General features: G+C 32.7%; 1 protein-coding gene across 4 annotated transcripts in view; it reads left to right on the top strand.

Moving 5' to 3' along the window:
• The first annotated feature begins 1,153 nt into the window (after positions 1-1,153).
• LOC111062309 (lysine-specific demethylase 4C-like) overlaps positions 1,154-22,860 on the top strand; it is a 67,661-nt gene continuing 45,954 nt past the window's right edge. For 2 of the 4 annotated variants that reach the window (XM_039430768.1, XM_039430766.1), the window contains exons 1-7: positions 1,160-1,236; positions 6,786-6,938; positions 9,815-10,120; positions 17,389-17,573; positions 18,224-18,377; positions 20,417-20,565; positions 21,851-22,015. In XM_039430768.1, the coding sequence (XP_039286702.1) occupies positions 1,228-1,236; positions 6,786-6,938; positions 9,815-10,120; positions 17,389-17,573; positions 18,224-18,377; positions 20,417-20,565; positions 21,851-22,015 (1,121 nt within the window). In that variant the 5' untranslated portion in view covers positions 1,160-1,227. Of the gene's footprint in view, positions 1,415-6,785; positions 6,939-9,814; positions 10,121-17,388; positions 17,574-18,223; positions 18,378-20,416; positions 20,566-21,850; positions 22,016-22,860 lie in introns of all 4 variants that reach the window. The other 2 variants (XM_039430765.1, XM_039430764.1) reach the window with 2 other exon arrangements.

Here is a 22,860-nt window from a genome sequence, read left to right as displayed (position 1 = left end):
GACCTCACTATAATATAATCCTTTGTTGTGTCTTTGATCTTGAGGGGGCTGGGCACCCCTGCTTGCACCTGCACCCCTCTGTATGCACCCATTTTTCTATTATTAGTCTACTATCATAGAATTATAATTATATTTATTTTGAGTGTTGGGTCACTTGGGATCCTACTACCGTCTTTACGAGATATTTTATCACAGTATTAGCAATTAGCGTTCAGTTAAATCCTCTCATTCTGTTCCTACATGCTGTCATACGAATTAAACTTGTATATACCCATTTACCCCCAACCAGTACCGTACCCCAGGTAGCACAAAACGTTAACTGAAAGGTTGAATTTCTCAACGTATGGGCCAACCAATGACGACCACGGCGCTGTCGCGCTACTAGTGGGATTTATACAAGTATCAAGTATTTAATTTCATCGTTACATTAATTAACCTTTATGACTTTAACGTTATTAATTAACCTTTAACGTTTGACTTCATCATCCTAGTTCAATGTGGATTAAACCACTTTTCTCGTTTGAACGTTCTCAACGGATTTTTTCAACGTTTGAATGAATATTAGGTTGATTCGGAAGACATCTTTATGTTTTTTCAACGATAATGTATCACGTGTCCTACAGAGGACGGTGGTTAAATATATTTTTTTTAGTCGAAAACAGACATAGATAAAATAAGCTGTAACTATTAATGTCCCTCTTTGTCCGTTGCATTTTACCTTTTACCTACAATAATTACTCAAGAAGATCTGTTCTTTCTTATAGGCTAATATAAAGGTGATCAAAAATTCATTCTGTAGTAGGCTATGCTACCCCATTTGTTCTATTTTCGAAGGAAAAAGTAAATTCAATCGCATTTCATCATAATGCTACAATATTATAAAAAAATTAAACAAGACAAGAGAATAAAATTGATTAGGAGAGATTCCAGATTCTTGCGTTCGTGACCATCACGAATGCACCAATGGCTGCTGCAATATGCTGATTCTTTGAACTAGTTTTTGTTAATTAGGAAAAGTAATTAAAGCTTCAATTTTTTATAAAATATTCATTAATTTCTAATCAATATTCTAGAAAATGTTATAATTTTGGAAAAAAACAGTTGTCATCGGAAATTAAGATTCAACACTGCTTCTGTTGCTGTGTGTTTACAGGATGCCAGGCCCAGTCTGTGTTTGAGCTTCTGAAGGATGAGTCGCTCTCGCTCTTGCTGTTATTGAATTGTACAATGGCGTGCGTAAGTGTAAAGCAGTGAATTGAATATTAAATTTTGTGCTACTATGTTCTTTTTATCTACATTTATCAAGAAAAAAAGTATGAAGAATTATGAAGTTATACAATTTAAAGTGTAATGTAATATTCAAATAGTGTGTGAATTGTTTCATCATCCCCTCATCCTTCTGTTGATTGAAAAGGTAAAGTCAATACACATAATTTCAATATTGTAATAGTGAACTAGAATCAGGAAAAATATATTATTTCTTATCATTACAAATGTTATATTTTCAGGATTGATAAGTATTATATTTAAAAACTAAATACGCGAGTATTTAACCTAATGCCAGCCATTTAAACTTTCTCTTTCATTTCAATCTCATAAATTTTATACAAAAACAATTTTATTCAGTCGAATGTTATGTAAATTGTTTAATACATTTATTTAGCTAATTTGTAAGTTAAGCCTTACAACCAAACATTTGAATTGACTATTTTATTTATATTGTTTTAACGTTGACCTAACTAACCTAACTCATCGGTATGTCTTTTCTGTTTGTTTACAATTGTGAATTTGTATTATTTTTCTGTTCATCGCTTGTAGGCAACAACAATCTACCAATTAATATAATCGTTATAACGTTTATATGATTTTAACTTTATTCAAAATATAAAGTTACGGGTTCTATAAGGTTTTTGAATATCAAACTTTGTGTATGACGTACGAGTGACAGTTGTGAGGTTAGGACTAATAATTCTTCCACTCCCATAAAATATTCACTTGACATAATACATGATATTTAGATCGGTGTTATTCAACTAAGTTTAAAATATGATTGAGGTCTTAATATTGGCATTGTCAAAAATTATATTATTACAATTATTATTATTATCAATCCCCATTTCCCCACATTAGTTGCAGTTTCAGTTTGGTCAGTTCATTCAATTAAAAATTAATCAACTTAATTTCGGTTAATCTCTTAATGCTATAATAATCGCCTCATTAATTTATAACATCTCAACAATTGTCTCAATCATTAATAACCTAAGTTTAAAATATATTGTATAATAAGGAAGAGTACAGTACAACGTGACTTGAAAAGTTAGGATGGAATCAGGGGGAGGCCTAATGAGTCTTTGCAAATCAACGTGTTGATTTTGAGCATGAACCATTTTTTAACGATTTTTGAGAGAAATCGCTAAATGAACGCATTATGTATTTTAATAGGCCTACTGTTTCCGCAATGCGATGGGGCGTTACAGTTGCGTTTCTTTTATTAAGTGTTTATAATTTCATTAAAAAATGCTTATGACTTCTTCTTCAACTTAATTATGATTTTTCACAGTAGTTGAACAATGCCATAGGCCCATAGAGTCAGAAATTAGTCACTGAGTGACTCACTGTACAGTTGGCCAAAACACCGCGCAGTGCCGTGCCGAGTACAGTCCGCGCTTTTCTTTTACTGCAGCATGTTTAACGGTTTTTACTTGGAACCCTATTATTGGGGAACTAATATACTTTCCAGAATATATAAGTAAAATCGGAAGATGGATGAGTCAATAAGCATGAGGCAACGTAATTGTTTGATGTGAATTCTGGCTTACTACAAATTTGGTATTCGTCCACGTTTTATGGTAATTAGGCTGACTGTTTCCCTGTTATTCACATATCATCTGTAAATGTTTACCAGCACATGGATGAATGAATGATGTTTTAATCTCAGTAAGCTTAATACAAGAAAATGTAATATACATGCATTTCAAAAACAAATAAACAAGTTTATAATATAAAGAAGTGCATAGTAACGGATCACAAACCAAATTTAATGTTATTTATTTAAAAAAAATACCATCCAGCACTTAATATGCAACTTACGGACCGCTTCAGGGAGTCTAACACACTATTTTACTAAAACAATAGAATGGACTGAAAAAAGAGAAATTAATAAATAAAGGAAAAAGAGAGATAAACAAAATAAAAGGATTTTTGGGCTGTAATCAAAATAGGAAATTAGTATCTAATTATTAAAGAGATGATGCAGAATAGAGAAATAAAAAAAAATATTAAAAAGAAACAAAATAGAGATTCATATTGTATGAAAAGATTAATTTATCGATTTATGATGACCAAAAAAAAAAAAAAACGGTAAGTTAAGCAGGGAAAATAGGCTACAGAAAATAGAAAGCAAGATAACATACCGGTAATGGAAAGAAAAATAGACGGATCAAACAATAATTAGGAACAAAAACTCTAGTATATCATTCATTGTTTAAGAATTGAGGTGGTCCTTGCCGGTGAAGAAGATTTGTGATTGGGGTATTGTTTGCAAAGGGGGGGGGGCTTCAATTGTTAGTATCGTGGTAGAATGAGTATGGAAAGGAATAGGCTCTCGTCTCAATTTACCTCAGAAATTATATTTTTCTGTCAAGTTAACACGAAAATCGCAAAAAATTTACTAATCCAAAATCGAATAGAGTATGAAAACGTTTCGGATTAGAATGTTTGATTCATCATCATGTAGGAAAGTTATAGGCAAGCGAATCAAGCCCGGGCCACACTTATCATGCCGCGTTCCGATCCTTATAATGTCTGATATTTCTGTGTGGTGGAGGGGTGGTGGTGGGTCAGATCACATGATGGACATGTGTTGCATGAACAGTTCCAGGCCGTTGTCATCACTAGTCATAATATATGACCGGATCGAAGTCGTATTGGAAAGCTGCATGATAAGTGTGACCCGTGCTTGAAAGTATTGAGAACTTCAACTTAGGAAGTTCATAATTTACATTTCAGTGAATAGTCATTCTATTCTCTATATTTTATGGTTATTCTATACATTTGCGCAGGGAACCGAGACATTTTGTTGCAGTGTGGGCCTTGGCCTCCTCAACGATCCGCCTCCATCTCTGACATTGATCTCTCCAGTTCCTAATTTCCATCAATCTCAGGTCCTGTTCCACGCTACCTAACCATATTTTACGGGGGCGACCTCTTTTTCTGGGTGCATGCAGTGTATTGGAAGTCTTACCTCCCTCATTCACACCTCACACATGGCCAAGCTATCCAACTCTCTGGGCTTTAATGAACGTGACGGTGCTTTCAACTCGAGCTCTTCCTCTTCCTCCTCATTACTTCTCATTCTCTAAGCCTCACCAACTGCTCCATAGATTTTTCTCACTCACAACTCCTCTCAATGCCTCCTCTTCTCTCATAGTCAGTCTCCATGATTCAGAGCTATAGCACACATTAGGTCTTATCAATGTCCTATTATAATATATAATCTCATTTTGGACCTTCCACTCAGTAGTTTAGAAACCATCAACTTTTTTAGAGTCATACTGTCTCTTGCATTGAGGGGTGTACCAAGGTACTGGCACCTTCACTGACACCTTCAAAAACTCACTCACCCACCCTCAAATCCATTGTTCATCCTTGTGCATCTACTGCGGACATTTACGTTTATTTTGTTTCGTGCTTTTGTATATCAGTGCTTTTTTCGTGCCATTAATTGTTCATGCAGTTTGTGCTATAAAAACACCATTATCCGCATATGCACCCAACTGACTCAATCAAAAATATATATTCCCTCTTCCATCTAGTTTTTCAATTCCATGATGCATATATTTCCTCTAATATCCAATTGTTTAATGGCATGATGCAATGTCAGGTTGAAGAGCACTGCTGCCAGTACATCGCATTGTTTAACGTCATTTATGATGCCTATTTCCCTGCTTTTCCTTCTTCCAACTTTCTTGCTGAGGAGCACTTGTACAAGCTGCACAAGTTTCTTAGCTAACCCAAATGATCCGAGGGCATTTCTAAACTATCTTTTATTCATAGAATCAAGGGCTTGCTTGAAATATGTATATTCTTATCATACTCCAGACATCGTTCCAATGTTTGCCTCTCAGTAAATATTTGATTTAGTGTTCCTCTTCCTCTTCTGAATTCACACTGATATTTTTCTTCTATGTCTTCTGCATACTTGACAATCCTTTTCGTTAATAGCATTGAAAATACTTTATATGTGAAATTCAGGAGCGCGATTGCTCTATAATTGCAACAATTCCTCTCATTACCTTTATTATACACGGGTATACTCCAACATACAAATAACTTGGCATCACTTCCTCTCTCCAAACTTGGCAAATCAGTCTCCTTAGATTTTTTCCACCATGTTTGTTGAGTTCTGCTGTCATTTTGCCATTTCTCGTGCTCTATTATTATTATTATTTAGATGCATTATCCACTTCTTTCAGGGTAGGTTCCTCAATGATTGCATATTCTTCCAATGAATTTCTTGTTTGATTATTCCAAAATAATTGGCCCATCTATTCAGTAGTCCACCTCGTCCTCCTCAGTGACAACATTCCCATCCTCATCATTACACAAAGATTAGGCTATATCCTTTTATATCATGCTTCTCGCCTCTCTGTGGAACAATCTGCCCTCTTTCTTTCTGCAGATTTTACTGGCTTTTTTGAGACTGGTTTTTATAGTTAATTGTGGAAATGGTATAATTTCCAAATTTCCATTTCCTTGGACTACCCATAAAAGGCTGTGAACCCCAAATGTGATCACATCTTTCCAATATCATATTGAAAAGCAAAGACGTACTTTTGGACATTCTGATTGTAAGAGCATGAATCGCATGTTGAATAAATGCCTTTCCATTATTATTTTCAGGTTTTTAAAAGTTTATCGTGTAAATGACGCTACCGTATTTCAAAATTTCATGTTTCCTTGTGCCACTGTATTTAGTCTACTATATTATATTTACACTAGGCTACATTTTTCTTCTAATTGGTTATTTCAATTATCTATTACGATTAGGTCCAGATCTTCTTCCGAAATTATTCTTAAAATAATTATTAATATGAAATATTGAGTAATTATGAAATACTAGAGTTTGAATGATTATTAGAATGAAATATTTCTTAGAATGGTGAAAAATCATTCATTGAAAAATTAACGGAAATTCTAAGATAAATGCTATTACAAATCTGATGTACCTATTTATTGGAAGAAATGTCAATGAATGAAATATTTCTTAGAGTGATGAAAAATCATCTATGAAAAATTGACCGAAATTCTAAGAACAATGCTATTACAAATCTGATGTACCGATTTATTGGAAGAAAAGTCAATGGAATAAATATAATTGATTATTGATAATTATTGCTTCCCTTCTACGGTAACACGAAATAAAATGAATAGGTACTCAAAGTGTGTATCGAATCATCACATTTTTAACCCTTACACTTCAGTTAATCCCTAACAAGATGCAAGGTTGATTTTTAAAGAAATAATTATTGATTAACAGTGATTCCTCGTGTGGTAATTCATTCTTTGTTTATAACAGTAATAAGCAGTTAGAAGAAGTAAATTTTTTTCAATAATTTACCGTATCATTTCGTTGTATTGGATTCCATTCTGGCGATCTTGGTTACTAGTAGGTCAGTAGGCTGTGTCTATACTATTTTGCTGACTCATTCATATAACTTAGTTTGATTGTATAATAATTTCAGGTGTATTTTGTACCATGTTTGAATGAGTCGTTATTGTTTCAGAAGAGCAGAATGTCTGACGCCGAAGAGAGCCCGCCCAAGTCAGGCCAACCTGAGATCATGGTCTTCAGGCCGACTTACGAACAGTTCAAAGACTTCGCCAAATTCATTGAATACATGGAATCGAAAGGAGCTCACAAAGCTGGATTGGCCAAAGTGAGTAATACGTTCAATTAGAAATACAGTACTGTATGGATAAATAATAATTAAAAATGTGTTAGATAAATTATCTGCATTTATCGTGTTATTAAGTTATGAAAAACTGGTGATCTATCTAATCAAGCATAGATACAATCGAAGTACATTATTATCTCGCTATTATCATTACAACATCCTAGTGTGTTGTGTAAAAGTATTCAATGACACAATTATTTGAGATCATTAGAAAATTTAATACATTGGAGTCATGCAATTGTTGACTCGAATCCTTTTTTGGAAATGAGGCCATGCTCTTTCGTGAAATTCAATAAAGTTGACGATCTATCCTAAAAGATATTGCATTCATTCAGTTCATTGAGCTAATTTATGAAGCCTAACATTATATATAGTTTTATATTTTATATGATTAGTGACACTTGAATCTTAATTCACGAATCTTCAAACATTAAAAATGATTGGATAATTATAATAATTAAAATCGAATTAATATAACCAGGTAACATAATGTGTTTAATTAGGATGATGATAAAAGCTATTAAGAATAAAAAATGTAAGTAATTGAAAAAATAAATAAATAATTGGATAGACCTTTATTTAATAATAATAATAATAATAAAAAAATATTATTTTTATAATTATTTTTCGGTTAATTACATTTTTTATTCTTAACAGCTTTTATCAACAGCTTTTTCAACAGCTTTGTTGTAATTAAGCACATCATGTTATGTTGTTGAAACTTATCAATCAGATTCTTTTTAAAAAAATTATTTAAACATCCATTTTCAATCTATTTTATGGAAAAGAAACATTAAAATTCCAGGGAATTTGTAACGTTTAATTAACATTCTATTACCTATAGAAAATTTTAAAATAGTATTTTATGAAATTTCAAGTTTTCAAGTCCAAATGAGAGTGTGACCGGGAGCGCATTGCGCTTGTAGTTTTTGATAAAGACGTTTATCTTTACATTAAAACATTGTTTCGTAAATTTTTCTTCAATATTTCTGCTGTACTTGAGCAAACTGGCAGAGTACATTCTGCGCCACCAAAACTGCCATGCTGTTCATAATGTGTCGCTGTAGATTTTATTTGAGGTTAATTTTATTTTTCCCAGGGTTAGAGCAACAGGTGATTATTTGTTTAGTTCCGTGAAACCCCCATATAGCTTTTCTGTGTCTTATAATACAGGGCTATATTAAGCCGTTCTCGGACTTTTCACCAACCCTTTATGTGATCGGAGGTTGAAAAAATGATCCTCTTAAAAGACCAAATATTGTCCATTTTTTTCTTTCAAAACCATCTCGGATTAACCGTAAGCTATATATAATAATAAAGGAAAAAACTGGCTTATCCACGTACGGGATATGAATTTCACAAATGATGCATCATCACGTCTGAACTACTGGACTGATTAACTTGTAATTTTTCATATAGATTCTTTATTTACCAAGGATGGTTATAGTCCTATTTTCAATTCTTAAAGATCTCATTACGATTAAGTCAAGTTTTGTTTATCAATCAATCAAATTCTTTATTTACACATTGTTGTACAAAAAGTTAATTGTATGAAATAGTATATCGTCAAAAATAAAATCAAAACATAGAACATAAAACATACGTATATGCCATACAGTAGGCCACTACATCAATCATGTATATTATAAGTAATTTCTTATATTATGTAAGGTACCATTATCAAAAAACTCGTCAACACTATAAAATGCCATCATCATCATCATCATCATGTGGCACTACAACCCGATAGTCGAGTTTTGGCCTGCTCTACAATCAGTCTCCACCTCTCTCTATCCAGTGCAGTCGTCTTCCATCGTCGTATTCCCAGCTCTCTCAAGTCCTTCTCCAGTTCATCCAGCCATCTGAGTTTTGGGCGTCCCACTTTCCTTTTTCCTTGTACTGTGCAGTACAGTACATTCTTTGGTGCCCTTGCCGGATCCATTCTCTGGACATGTCCTGCCCATCTTATTCTATTTCCTTCAATTACACCAATAATGTCAGGTTCCCTGAAAATGGCATAGAGTTCCTGATTGTATCTCCTTCTATGACCATCTTCTTCTCTAACTGGTCCCAGTATCCTACGTAGAATTTTTCTCTCAAATGTGGCTAAAACTCTGCAATCCTCTCTAGTGAGCGTCCAGGTTTCGCTACCATGCGTCAATATAGGTCGAATTGTTGTCTTATATATTTGGAGTTTTGCCTTCCTGGATAAAAGTCTTGATCGTAGGACCCTGGAGACTAAAAAAAAATGCTCTATTTCCCAGGGAGATCCTTCTCTTAACTTCTATATTGGTGTCATTACTGGAGGAAATCAGGGAGCCTAGATAAACGAACTCGTCTACTTTTTCAAAAACATAGTCATTCACCATAAAATCTCCTGCATATGTTCTCCGAGGTGCCACAACCATAAATTTTGTTTTGTCCTGATTGATTGAAAGCCCCATTCTTTTGGCATTCATCTGCAAAAGCCAATACTTGATGAATCCTATTGAAAATAGGCCCTTCTACCAAAAAAGAAAATACATCTTTTTTTAAATATCTGCGATCTATACACTTGATTGCAGATGGCAGGTGATTAAAGAGCTTGACTCCCATGTAACTAGGCTTCTTCTCGAAAAGCCTTAACCTATGTGAGACAACATACAAATTACCCTTGCCTCTAGTATTGTGTTGATGAACCTGTGAGTTTGTTGATCAAGTTTTTAATTGTACCCTTGCAGGGATGGGTTACCATCTAGTATCTTATAAACAAGCTTTCACTGTACTGATTAAAATGTGACTGGTAAAGGCAAGAAAACGCAGTCTAGTGCTCAAACATAAAGTGGAATTGACAATATTCATATTGAATTATTTTTTAGGTAATACCTCCACCCGAATGGAAGCCGCGAAAGTCGGGCTACGAAATGGCCAACCTGGATGTGACCATCCCAGCGCCCATCTGCCAGGTTGTGACCGGCAAGCAAGGTCTCTACCAGCAGATCAACATCCAGAAGAAGTCGATGACCATCCAGGAGTATAAGAAGATGGCGGAGAGTGCGCGCTACTGCACGCCTCATCACTCCAACTACGAAGATCTCGAGCGCAAGTACTGGAAGAACATCACCTATGTTGCGCCCATCTACGGCGCTGATGTGTCAGGCACTCTCACCGACAAAGATGTTGATGTAAGTGCTCTACTATGTTACTATATTATTTTCACTATGTTTCATGTATTACTTTTTCAGTAGTCTCAATTTATTCAACAATTATATAACACTGAAGACTTCATTGAAATTGGGATGAGTTTCCTCCTTTCCTCTTAAAAAGATGTTTTATGCATTTGGTTGAACCCTTGACTTTCCTAATCAATCAATCAATCGTTTAGACATGAAGTGTCTCCCGACATCCTGAAATATAGTAGTGTTTTGCCTTTTTTTTAAATGGAGACCTTAAAAATATAGGTAATTATCGACCAATTGCAATACTTTCTGTATTTTCAAAAATTTATGAAATGGCGGTTGTATGTAGGCTGGCAACTGATTTTGAAGGCAATCGATTGTTAAGTGAGAGCCAACACGGTTTCCGTAAAAGTAAGAACATAGTTGGTGCAATTTTTGAGTTCACAAAGAATATATCCCTTGCAATTGACAGGTCGCAGCAAGCTGCTGGCATCAAAAGCATTTGATTGTGTAAATCACGAGCTCCTCCTAAAAAAATAAGCTTTTATGAAGTAGGGGGGGTTACTGCTCTTAAATGGATTGCATCTTATCCTCAGAGTAGACAACAATGTGTAAGAGATAGATCATATAAAAGAACATCTTCATTTAGAAAAGTCCCAAATGGAGTACCTCAAGGTTCTGTCCTGGAACCCTTGCTTTTTTTAGTGTATATTAATGATCTATCTAAGGCATCACCTGACTCAAAATTAATTATGTATGCTGATGATACAACTGCCTTATCAACAGGCTCTAATGAGATAACACTAGCAAACAAATTAAAGATTGCTCTGAAAGTAATGGCAGAATGGCTTGAAGCAAATGGCCTCACTTTGAACTACAGTACCCGTAGTCAGCTGTAAATAGAACTCAACTTTCAACAATAGAAGACCGGTTAACATCATCCTCATCAATTAAATTCTTAGGTCTAAATATAGATCAGAGTCTCTTGGAAAGAACATATTCAATACTTGACAAAAAAATTGAACCGTTCCTATTTTGTTACTTATATCAATTGCTAGTTTTTGTTAAATTAAACATTCACCAATTTCACTTGTGCACAAATAACCGTGAGTACAATACGCATCATAGAAACCTGATTACCTACCAAATTCATAGGCGCACATTCATGGAAAAAACTCCCTTTTACGCCGGAATGAGATTTTACAATAAACTACCAGCAGCCATTAAGGACATAAATTCGGTAATTTTTTTCAAAAAAGCAGTCAGAGCAGTCAGAAAATTTCTAATTGAAAAAACCGTGTACTCCATTTCACAATTTTAATTTAGTAGAATAGATATATAGACAATATATAAACAATTATTTTGTATACATCAAGGCATTATATGTATAATCATGCATTTTTTATTATAATTTTACTTGACAATACTGTATAGTATTTAGTATCTTCTTCTATATAATAACAGACAGTAGGGTTGTGTTTGTTCGCATCAAAACATGTCAACTTGTGGATTGCATACCGAAAAAACGGGAGTGATTCAGATCTCCAAATTTTGCACATAGATTCTAAAAATATCAATCTCGTGCACCTCGAAGCCCAAATTTCAATTTTCTTCTATATTTTTCAGAAATAATGTTAAAAAATTTCATTTATGGAACATCATACGGCATACCTATTGTTGTAGAATTTGTATAAAGGAAGCTCATAGATAAATTGATACACTGGTAACAATGTGTAGCAATATGATGTGTTTCGATACAGGATTTTCATGTTTTGATACAGGAGTTTTGATACAAATGCTGGCAGCTTATTACCGGTATAGCGATTGTGAGTAATATTATATTATTGCGATTGTAATATATTATTGTGAGTTGTTAAGTTTTAAGTAACAACCCATTGATTCTCAATCTTTTAAATTTTCAAAAAGCTGTTTTAGTAATACGATATTAAACACTGAAAATCATCTAACTTGCCATACAACACTACCGGCGCCGGTACAAGTAGTAAGTTAAATTATGTTATAAAACTATATAATTGACCGAAGCGAAGCTGAGGTCTTAGTTTCGACTTTTGTCTGTTTGTTTGTACCGCAGTTACAGTCGCAGTTATTGTCCGATTTGGATGAAATTTGGTATGCCAGTTCTCTGAAACAAGGCGCAGAAACGTATGTGTAACGATTTTTGGTAAGACCTCCGGTTTTTTGTAATATTTAAAAAACCGTAGAATAACCTCAAAAGTATCTTTGAAGATACAGCAACTCATGCTCCTAGTTTTTCGGCGGTTAGAGCGTAGTTTATCTCACCGTGGGACCCAGGTTCAAATCTCGTTCCGACCAGATTTTTTTGCAGACGATACTATAATATTATACTATTCTATTATGATACTATTCTTATTCTAATTATATATCATTATAAAATTATCATTATGACTATATAGAATAATAATATTGAATCATCTTATTATTATTATTATTAAATTGATTTATCAAATTAATTGGATAAGTTATTTTTTAAAAATCGTTAATATCAATACATAAATAACTATTATTATCTATGTTACAGATAACTCAACTATTTAAGTTGTGGGCAATTTTTATAATAATAAAAATGAATCAACTTATAAATCAACAACTATTTTAGTTGTAGACAATATTCAACATAATAAACATTTATTTAATCTTCAACTTCTTTTATTCATAACTATCAGTTATTATTTAAGTTATTTTTTAACTGAATTTTCAGTTCATCAGGTACAATAATTATTGTATTGTATGCATTTTTTGTACATTTTTGTGTCGCTCTACAGTGTCAAGTCTTTTGTTTTCCTCTTGGTATGAGATCGGAAACTGATTTGTGAGCATTAACATTCTGCATAGGCATAACAAGCCATAACATTGAATCCACTTTTCATGAAAAACATCATTAGCAACCTCTTGTCATTGTCACCAACAAACCCATCATATTTAGAATCATTTTCCATCTCACCATCGTCTGTGAGACGATTCATCATCTAAATTGCGTACTGCATATTCCATTTTCCATCAGTTGACCGATTTCTTATAATTAGTTATTAGAAAAGTTGTAATATATGTTTATATTGTGAATATGGAGCCGATATAAAGGTACCTCCTTGATAAGTCCGGTGTCCCTGCAAACAGTGTCTCTAGCACTTTCAATGGAGAAAATAATAGATGACATGGCTAAATCTTCACAATAATATACTGTACTTACTGGCCCTTCTCATTAGATTGAGAGTTGTATACATGAGCGAGGTCTACTGTTCGCAGAACTACTAGTAGTTTTGATTATAAATGAAATCAATACAATAATATAGCCAATTAGCCAACAAACAATATTGTTCCACTGACAAATTCCTAAATCCGTGAAATATTGACAACTTTTTCTTTAACATAAGAGATTTATTTCAAGTATGATGAGGTTAGGTATGTATGTACTGAAATCCGATTATCAGGAACGAAAATTTGTTGAACCCAATTGAACAGCTATATTATTCAGCTTTTTGAACAAACATTTAAAATAATAATATGTGTCAAATTATTTTGAACAAAGTGCTATAAATAATCATTTTCTATCTATTTTGGTGGCGAATTCAATCGCGGCTCAACCTAAAATTTAACAGCATATTTGAATATTGCCGGAATTTTCTGCAATTTATTTGTATCACTTTACAAATAGATGCGAAAATTAATGAATATCATTATGAATTATCAGACAGAAACAAATTAAATCTTTTTTTTAAATGAAATATACCACCTACATTTATTTTCATTCTTATCACTGAATAGATACTGTAAAGCAAAATAAGAGTAAGGATAAAGCAATGGGAGTTATAACGTTGTTACAAGACATTCATCTCCAAGCGTAGTCATGGTAAAGTACTCGGCTTTGAAAGATTCTCGGTTCGAATCCCGAAACTTTAGATATTTTTGTTCATAATTTTTTCCCTGGAAACATATTATTATACATTATTTTTTGAAGGAAGCTGTTCTCATTACGATTGAACTTTGATTTCATAAAATAATCTTTCAATGCAAATAAAATTTAATGTAAAATTTTGAAATAAAGTTAATTAATTTATTCTTATTTGTTTCCTTCTCATTCATAAATAGCTTTGGGAAATTAATGTTGAAATAATATGAAAAAATTGAAATAAATACATTATACTTATCACTTACTGAAGATTGATAAACATCCATCTAATTGACGCTCTCTAAATCTTTGAAAAATATATTGGAATTACAGTCGTCAAATCTCCTGCTAAGACCTCTTATTGGTTTCTTGTGAAATCTACTAACATTAAGAATTTCAAATAGCTGAGCATCATGATCTGATATATGGGTTATAATGCCTGACACTTTTAGGTTCTCATCACAAATATTTGTAATAAAATTATCAATGGCAGTTTCAGAGGTTGTAGTTATTCTAGTTGGAAAATCGACCTTAAATGACATATTATACATTTTTAGAATATTTCTGAACTTATGGTAAACATTATTCTTCTCTAGTACATTAATATTTATGTCACCAGCTAGTACAACATTTTTGTATTTCCTGCACAGAATTTCAAGCAATATTTCAAGTTTTTCTAAAAACGAATCTAAGAAACAATGTTGGGGTGTTCTGTACAAACAGGCCACAACAAAAGAGAAACTATTAATTGAAAATTTAGTCACACAACACTCAAATTCTTTTTCCATCGTTATAGACTTTATTGCCGGCAGTTCAACGGGCCTGCAACTTGAATAAATCTTATTACTAACTAAAATCATGACCCCGCCTCCCATATTATTACTCCTAGAGAATTTCGAGCTTATAGTTGAACTCTCTGTCAACTTGCTCTTTAAGTAAAGTAACTCGAAATTTGAAAAATAATCAAATAAGGATTAATTAATTAAACTCAATAAATAATCTGCCAATATATATATGGCTTCTTTTGGGCGCCACCCAGTCTTTTCGTCTGGGAAATAAACACCGTTCCCGGATAAACACCAGGAAAATGGTAAAATATAAATAAAATTAACCTGAAACTCTTACTTTGGGTCGTGAATTCGGGATTTGTTGAATAAAACAAAAGATCAATAAGTTATTGCTGAATTATATTGAGAAGTCAAATTAAACTGAATGAAATGAAAATGAAATAGTGCTGAGAATACTTACAAATGGAATAAAATGGAATATGGAAAGAGCTTCAAAAACTAAACTGAATCAAAAATATAATCAATTATTGATGAATTTGAATAAGTAAGATGAAATCTCAAAAATTACTAGAATATTATTTATTAAATGAATTAAAATCGATACATACAATTATCAATAAAGTCTATATCTTTAAAGAAATGTTCAAAACTAAATTCAAAAGACTACTTTAAAATAAATTTGGAATCTAAAAATTGAATAAAAAACTGTTCCTCTGAAATTACTGATTGATTAAACCCTACTTTAAAAAGAACACTGGAAAGTTGTTGTTATTTTTGGCTAGTGGAGTCACAAATCAATAATTGAAATTCTAGTAGACTATGTGTTGAAAATAAAACTGAGGATAAGACTCACTGTAGCTTGATCACATCACTCTCCTATGAATTGTGATATCTGATGCTGCTGTCTGCAAATCCCAGAGAAAACTTCAACACAGGACACTTGACACCTCTCAATGACCGATTCTTCCAGACTGGCTTGGGATGTTCTCGTTCCTCCATATATAGCCTTATGTGTCGACCTGTCGCTCATGTGTGGGGTTCCTCTTCATAAGGGATCTGTGACTACCACCACTACTTGCCCATGTTTACCTTTCCAGTATTAAACAATATTGGGGATTCTACTTCAAACTTTATTTCTTACTGACAGTTTACTTTCAGAAGAATAATAAATAATCTAGAGTTTGTGATAAAATGAAGCTCTTTCAATAAAAAATATTTTCCCTGACTCTCAGCTATGAAACTGATTCATGAACATGACATACAATAATTAATACTTTTCTCCAAGATTGAATTTACATTTTTAAAACATCAATAATATGAATAAATACATTAAAGCAAAATACATCAAAGGCAATACATACATATGAATGAATACATCAAATTAACAAGAGCTAAATACTTAGTTTACATCAAAAGTAATAGAAGAATAAGGATGAATACATCAAATCAAATTCAAATGAGACATAGGAACATAAAGTCAATTACATGAAGTATTAATACATTTCAGTCTAAATTAATCATTGTAATTTTATATTGATTGTCTTTATATACATATTTATTTGTAGTGCACTACCCTAAACTATAAAAAAACAGCCTACCTAATACTCATGAGTAATATGTGACAGATAATTTTGATTACCGGTATTCAAATACAATATAGATTCGGCCTACTAATTGATTTTCAGTGATCCTTATTAAATGGAATAAGTGATGTAAGTGATTTAACCAATGATATCTTATTATTATTTAATCACAAAAGCTGTTTGAATTTCAATTGAAATTTATGTCATTGACCTCTGAACAACGAATTCCAATGGATTTCTACTCTATTGGGCAGGGAAAGATTACCGGTCGTTCTCGTGGAAGTGTTCACACATTTACAAGATGAATAATAATAATATGAACTCTCTCCCAGCGGGGCAGGAATTCGTTTGAAAGCTGAGCTTTATTTTGGATAATATGTTATATTGAAGTTTAAGAATTTGTAGCTGGTGATCTCAGCATTATGGTCTGCCCCTGAGAACAATAGTTATTATTATTTCAAACCTTATTGCAAGATTATCGTCAAAACAAGTTATAACGCTTTAGTATGCTCATGATAGGAAAATTATCTGAGAAAAACTAATCAGTGCAACTGACTTGACCTACGATTTGAACTGTTCTATAAATTGGGATAGGTGTAATAGTTGTGAGTATGAGCCTGTTTTGTTTTCATCATCAATAAGTGTACAATAGTTGTACATGATGAAATAGCAATTGAAGACCCTAATTTTGTAATATACAGTAATCTAAATTTGCTGAATTGTTAAACCCTCTGTAGAGTTATTGTTTAATTGTGTAACATCAATTGTTTCAGGTCTTATATTTAATTCTTTATCTGCTTGATTTCCACAAACATCTACACTTATTATTGATATATTCTAATAGTGTATATGAATTTTCAAAATCATAAAATGACACCATTCATTATAGAAATATTCATTATTGGAAATTATAGAATATATCAATACATCTTCTACTTTTAGTATTGTTTAATTGTGTGAAATGAATTGTTGCAGGTGTGGAATATCAATAGACTGGGCACGATTCTTGATTATGTGAATGAGGACTACGGCATCAGCATCGAAGGTGTGAACACTGCCTACCTGTACTTTGGCATGTGGAAAACTACATTCGCTTGGCACACTGAAGATATGGACCTCTATAGTATAAACTATCTTCACTTTGGCCTACCCAAAACTTGGTATGAATATCAGTATAAAAATTATCAGATCAGTACTTGATTCTATAGAGCTTCTCCAATCCTTAGTAAAATTATGGGAATCAAAGTTGTTAAATTAAATCATGTAGATCATGAAAGTAAAGTACTGTTCATAGAAATTGTGGAATTTCACGACTTCTAATGCATCCATATTGAAATAATAATACTGTTAGTCTTGACTCATTACCTGTTTCCCATCACCTGTGTATCTAATTGAATGATAGCAATGAACAACTTATTATTTTGTTAAAACTTTATATTATTCAAAACAATCAATATATGAGAATTTACAGCGTGAAAGAAGCTATCTACATTTGCCATTTGCTTACTTATTTATGTATGCTCTATTTCTAAACTTTACTTTTATCATCTTATGATTATGTTTTCTTCCTTTTCGAATCCAATTGATTTCCGTTTCTAAGTTAGAAACCTTCATGAAAAATTAGTGGTTGAAAATAGCGTGACTAGTGCTCAAATTCTATAAAGACAGCTTTTATTATAATGATTGTAGTAATTGGATATACTAGCATAGAACAGTAGAAGTTTATGACGGGGAAAAATACAAAATACAGATTATTACAATAAAATAGAGGATACTGCAATAATTTTATCATTGCGTGTGAATTTTACAGGTACGCCATTCCTCCAGAACACGGACGAAGACTCGAGAGGCTGGCGACTGGATTTTTCTCAGGCCACTCTAAATCATGCCCAGCTTTTTTGAGGCATAAGATGACAATTATTTCACCTCAAGTTCTTCGTAAATATTCTATTCCGTTGAAAAAGGTAAGACTTGTTTTTACATAGAAATTATATATTTTATAATAATTATTTAACAAGAAAAGTGGAGAATGTAGAAGTAGTACAGTCAAATTTTGATAAAGCGAACTTTGATAAATCTATTTCTTAGTCTACAACGTTGAAAACCCTTGTATATTATACTAGTATACAAGTATTCGTTGAACTCGTTCATTAGACCCTATGTATAATTAACGCCATTATTAAAAAAAATGAATCATGAAATTTTCTCTTGGTTCTTTGAGAGTGCTTTATATTGGGGTGTGATTTCATTTGTACGTTGTTATATTTTATCAATTATAAATAAATCATATTCATCCAAGCACAAATAAGAAGATACTGAACAAGCTCAACTCAAAACAATAATATAGTAATGATTCGCTCTCTGACAACTTAAACCTGATTTCCAGACCAAAAACGATTACACTCAAGATAATTATATTATAATTTATAAATCTTCTTAGCGCTTATAATACCTTATGTCTAAGTAGACTCAGGAACAAGAAAATATTGTACTTATTATTCCATTGAATTGTGAATATATTTATCTATCAGTGCTATACGATAGTGCAAGTCTCTGCTGTTAAATTGAAATGTTGAGTCAATTCACAATTTACAGCCAAAGAGACAACAGCAAAGTGAATTGCCGAGGAGCAGCTGCTAAAAGTTTAACTGCTGCTTGTGATATTTTTCCAACATTTTTATTCGAATTGGTTTTTATCTTACATATTTCATACTTTGATTTATATAGGCCTATACATTCCTAGCTCACAGTATTTATTTATTTATTTATTTATTCATTTCATTGACAATTACAAATCATAATTATAATAAATATAATATGACTGGGAGAAGACAACAGGCATAGCCCAAAACTGTCTTCTCCCAAATTTTTACAAATAAATGTTTCAAAAAAGAATAAGGTCAAGATTACACTTTCACTTCAAAAAGTCCGATTTCCACTCCAAAACTAATGACTAAACTAAAAGTTTTGAATTTTGATATTTAAAAACTGATAAAAAACAAAAATATTTCACTCAAATCTCTATAAATTGGAAATTTTTGAGTAATTTTGCAAAATTTTGAGCCAGAAAAGAAACACAACTTCACTATGACTATGATTAACAGCTGTTTCATATTCAAGAGTATTCACAATCTTTATGATTATTTTTTATAATTTGATTGTTGAGTTTGCTTGATTAAGGCCGGTTACAGAGCTTGATCGACCGTCAGTGCGTATGCACCACCCTGACCATTCGCACCCATTCATCAGTTTTTCTGACTCACAAAATGGACGCCTTTACAGATTGTTTAATTGCAGCTTATTATCTTCGTAAACGAAAGACGTAGCTATCAAGTTTACCCGATGGTCGCCCAAAGAGCATTTCAAAGGAAATTTAGTACCATTATATACATCATCGCTTGGGGATGAAGATGCATTTTTAACTACCATGAGTTATTTCGAGCTTGTATCACCATTGGGAATACTTGCAGTCACTTTAAGCTACGGTTCAAATAAATGTAGATAATTAATATTAATAAAATATGATTTTTCCAATAAAAAATTTAGAAATGATTGAAGAAATGTATAGAAGAACTCTGAATTCAAATATGACACTATTAATTGAATTCATTCATTATGCTATTCAATTCAATATCAGATGATTGTTGGGCAGAGGTGTCAGCACATTGGTTATGTTGCTTTTATTTGTTTCAATAGCGCGTCAGTCGACCGATGGAACGGATGCGCACGAGCTCGACCGATGGTCTTCGTACGCAGTGTAAAACACATGGTCCTGACCGTGCGCATGCGTGCCGTCAGTCCTGCTCTGTACGGATACATGGAATATATCTATAGAAAAGACAAGCGCGACTGACGTACGCACTGACGGTCGGTCGAGCTCTGTAACCGGCCTAAAACTGTAGAGCGTGGGTTTATGTAGGTGTAATCGCTCAAGTTATTTTGTCAGATATTTTTATCAATGTCAACTTTTGCATCGTTTTGAAAAAAATAATCATTTTTGCAGATTACTCAAGAAGCAGGAGAAATAATGATAACGTTTCCATATGGTTATCATGCAGGTTTTAATCACGGTTTCAATTGTGCGGAATCGACAAATTTTGCTTCGCCTCGATGGGTTGAGTATGGCAAACGAGCATCACAGTGTGTTTGCAGGTAAAGTCATCAAAACGTTTTTGATTCTTGTTTTTCAACCATTGAAGCTGAAATCGGACCATTCTTTGTTTATGAAGAATCAATGCTTGTCCTAGATTTTTCCTTCTTATTTAGTGTTGAATGAGATTATTATTGAAGTATTTAAAAACATTTTTTCTTTGAAATAACAAAACTAGAAATAACTACTACAAATTTGTTTTGAACTTAATGTTTCACACTGCAGTAACATTGTAACGAATTTCTCTCTGCTCAAAGATAGATCTATTTTTAACTTAATAATGGAGTCAATCATTTTGAATCTTTACATCTGTTCATTTTGATCATTGGTTGATCTTCACCTGAAAAAAATAAGTTGGAACATTCAATTTTCAAGCTAAAAATATCAATTTCCAACAAACATATTGTAAAATACGATCGTTTTAAAAAGAACTTTGAAATATAAAATTTATCGCTGGAAATATTGATTTTGATATTTGTATTCTATCTATTTTTGCAATATGGAGGAAAATGACATGACCATTTCCCAAAAATTCTGTAAAAAGTTGGGAAATTTAGTCCAAAGTAATTGCTTTGTTAAAGTTTCATACCCTTTTTCAAAGCTACCGTAGCTCTCGAGTGATGAAATGTTATGCCTGTACAATCTGAAATGCTTGAAATGCTATTTTTTAATATCCTTTAATCTTATTGATTTTTCACTGTATGTAAGGAGCTTATATAAACAGATTATAAAAACTACAATTTCATGAAAAAATATTTAAATGCTCAAGCCCCAATTATTTTTCATAGTAGTAGAAAAGTTGTATTTTTGAAACTTTTTTATTTAGAATATTTATACCAATACAAATGGAATAGAAAAGTTGTAGCCTGTACCTAAACTTTGATTCTCCCTCAACATTGTCACCTGTACTTATCATTTATTTCATTTTTCAATAATTCTACTCATATTTCAATACTTTTTTTTGCTCACTCAGCCTTTCCTTCCTACTGCTCCCTCCAGCGGACCACAAGTGAATCTTGTGTGATGATTGTTTTTTCTCGTAATTTCGTGGTAATGATAACTGGTTTTGCTTGTAGAATATTGTATTACTATTGTTTATTTTGTGTGTTAAGTACTATATTATACATCATTTTATAAACGGTTTCTTTTGAAGTGAATAAAACTTGAATTGAATTCTCATTTATAAATAGTACAGCTGAGGAGTGGAACTAGACATAATAGAATAGAGGTTGTTTCTTTTGTATTTGAAAAAGTGTTTGACTATATTCCTTCTAATCTATCGAGCAGGCCTGACAATGTGAAGATCAGTATGGATACGTTTGTGAAAAGACTGCAGCCAGACCGCTACGACTTGTGGATTCAAGGCAGAGATGTCGGCCCACATCCCGAGGATCCGAACAGGCACTTTGCGGCGCCTGTACCCAGTCAGGGCGACATCCTCGTCAACAAAAAGTAAGCCCACCTCACTTTCTCTTTGCTATGCTCTATCAAGTCATTTGTCAAGTTTACTCCTTGATCATGTATTCATAATATAATATGAAAATTACTTTTTCATCTGAGTTCTTGTGAAGGTAATGTTTTGATAGGCCCTCATTTTAGATAAAACTAATTTAAAATTGCCACAACCAATGATTTGTTTCAACATTTTGAGAAACTAGACTTGGTTTGTACACTCCAGTAACTGGAACTGTTTTTCTCTAGTAAACCTGTAGAAAGTTTATTAGATATTGATAATGGTATAACAACCGAAACTAATAATGGTTTAATTAATCAGAGGTTGTGACAATTTCAAATAGTTTTTTCAATAGTATTTATTCATCGGTATTACAGCTAAGAGATAAAAACTATTGAAGCTATTACCAATATTTGCTGAATAGATATTATTACTATAGATGCACTGTACACGCACATAGATACATGCACTGTAATTTCTCAGGAATCAGAACATCCAACATCAGCGTGTCACAACCTCAGCTTGATGGCACCCCTTTAAAACAAGTTGACCACTTTAAATACTTAGGATCTACTCTTGGATCTACAGCCTCCATTGACAGAGACATCAAGCAGCGGATAACAGCTGCGTGGCTGAAATGGCGATCATTGACGGGAGTCATCTGCGATGTAAAAATGCCCATCGAGGTCAAAGGAAACATATATAAGAGAGCAATTAGGCCAGTTTTAATGTACGGATCTGAATGTTGGGCTATGCGAAAGTCAGACGAACAACAAATTCATGTTACAAAAATGAAGATGCTCCGGTGGTCGGGAGGTGTAACCCTGAAAGATAAAGTTAGGAA

Source organism: Nilaparvata lugens, chromosome 6 (genome assembly GCF_014356525.2).
Source record: "Nilaparvata lugens isolate BPH chromosome 6, ASM1435652v1, whole genome shotgun sequence".
NCBI lineage: Eukaryota > Metazoa > Arthropoda > Insecta > Hemiptera > Delphacidae > Nilaparvata > Nilaparvata lugens.
Note: the sequence above shows the minus strand (reverse complement) of the source record. Positions and strands in the feature narration are given on the sequence as shown.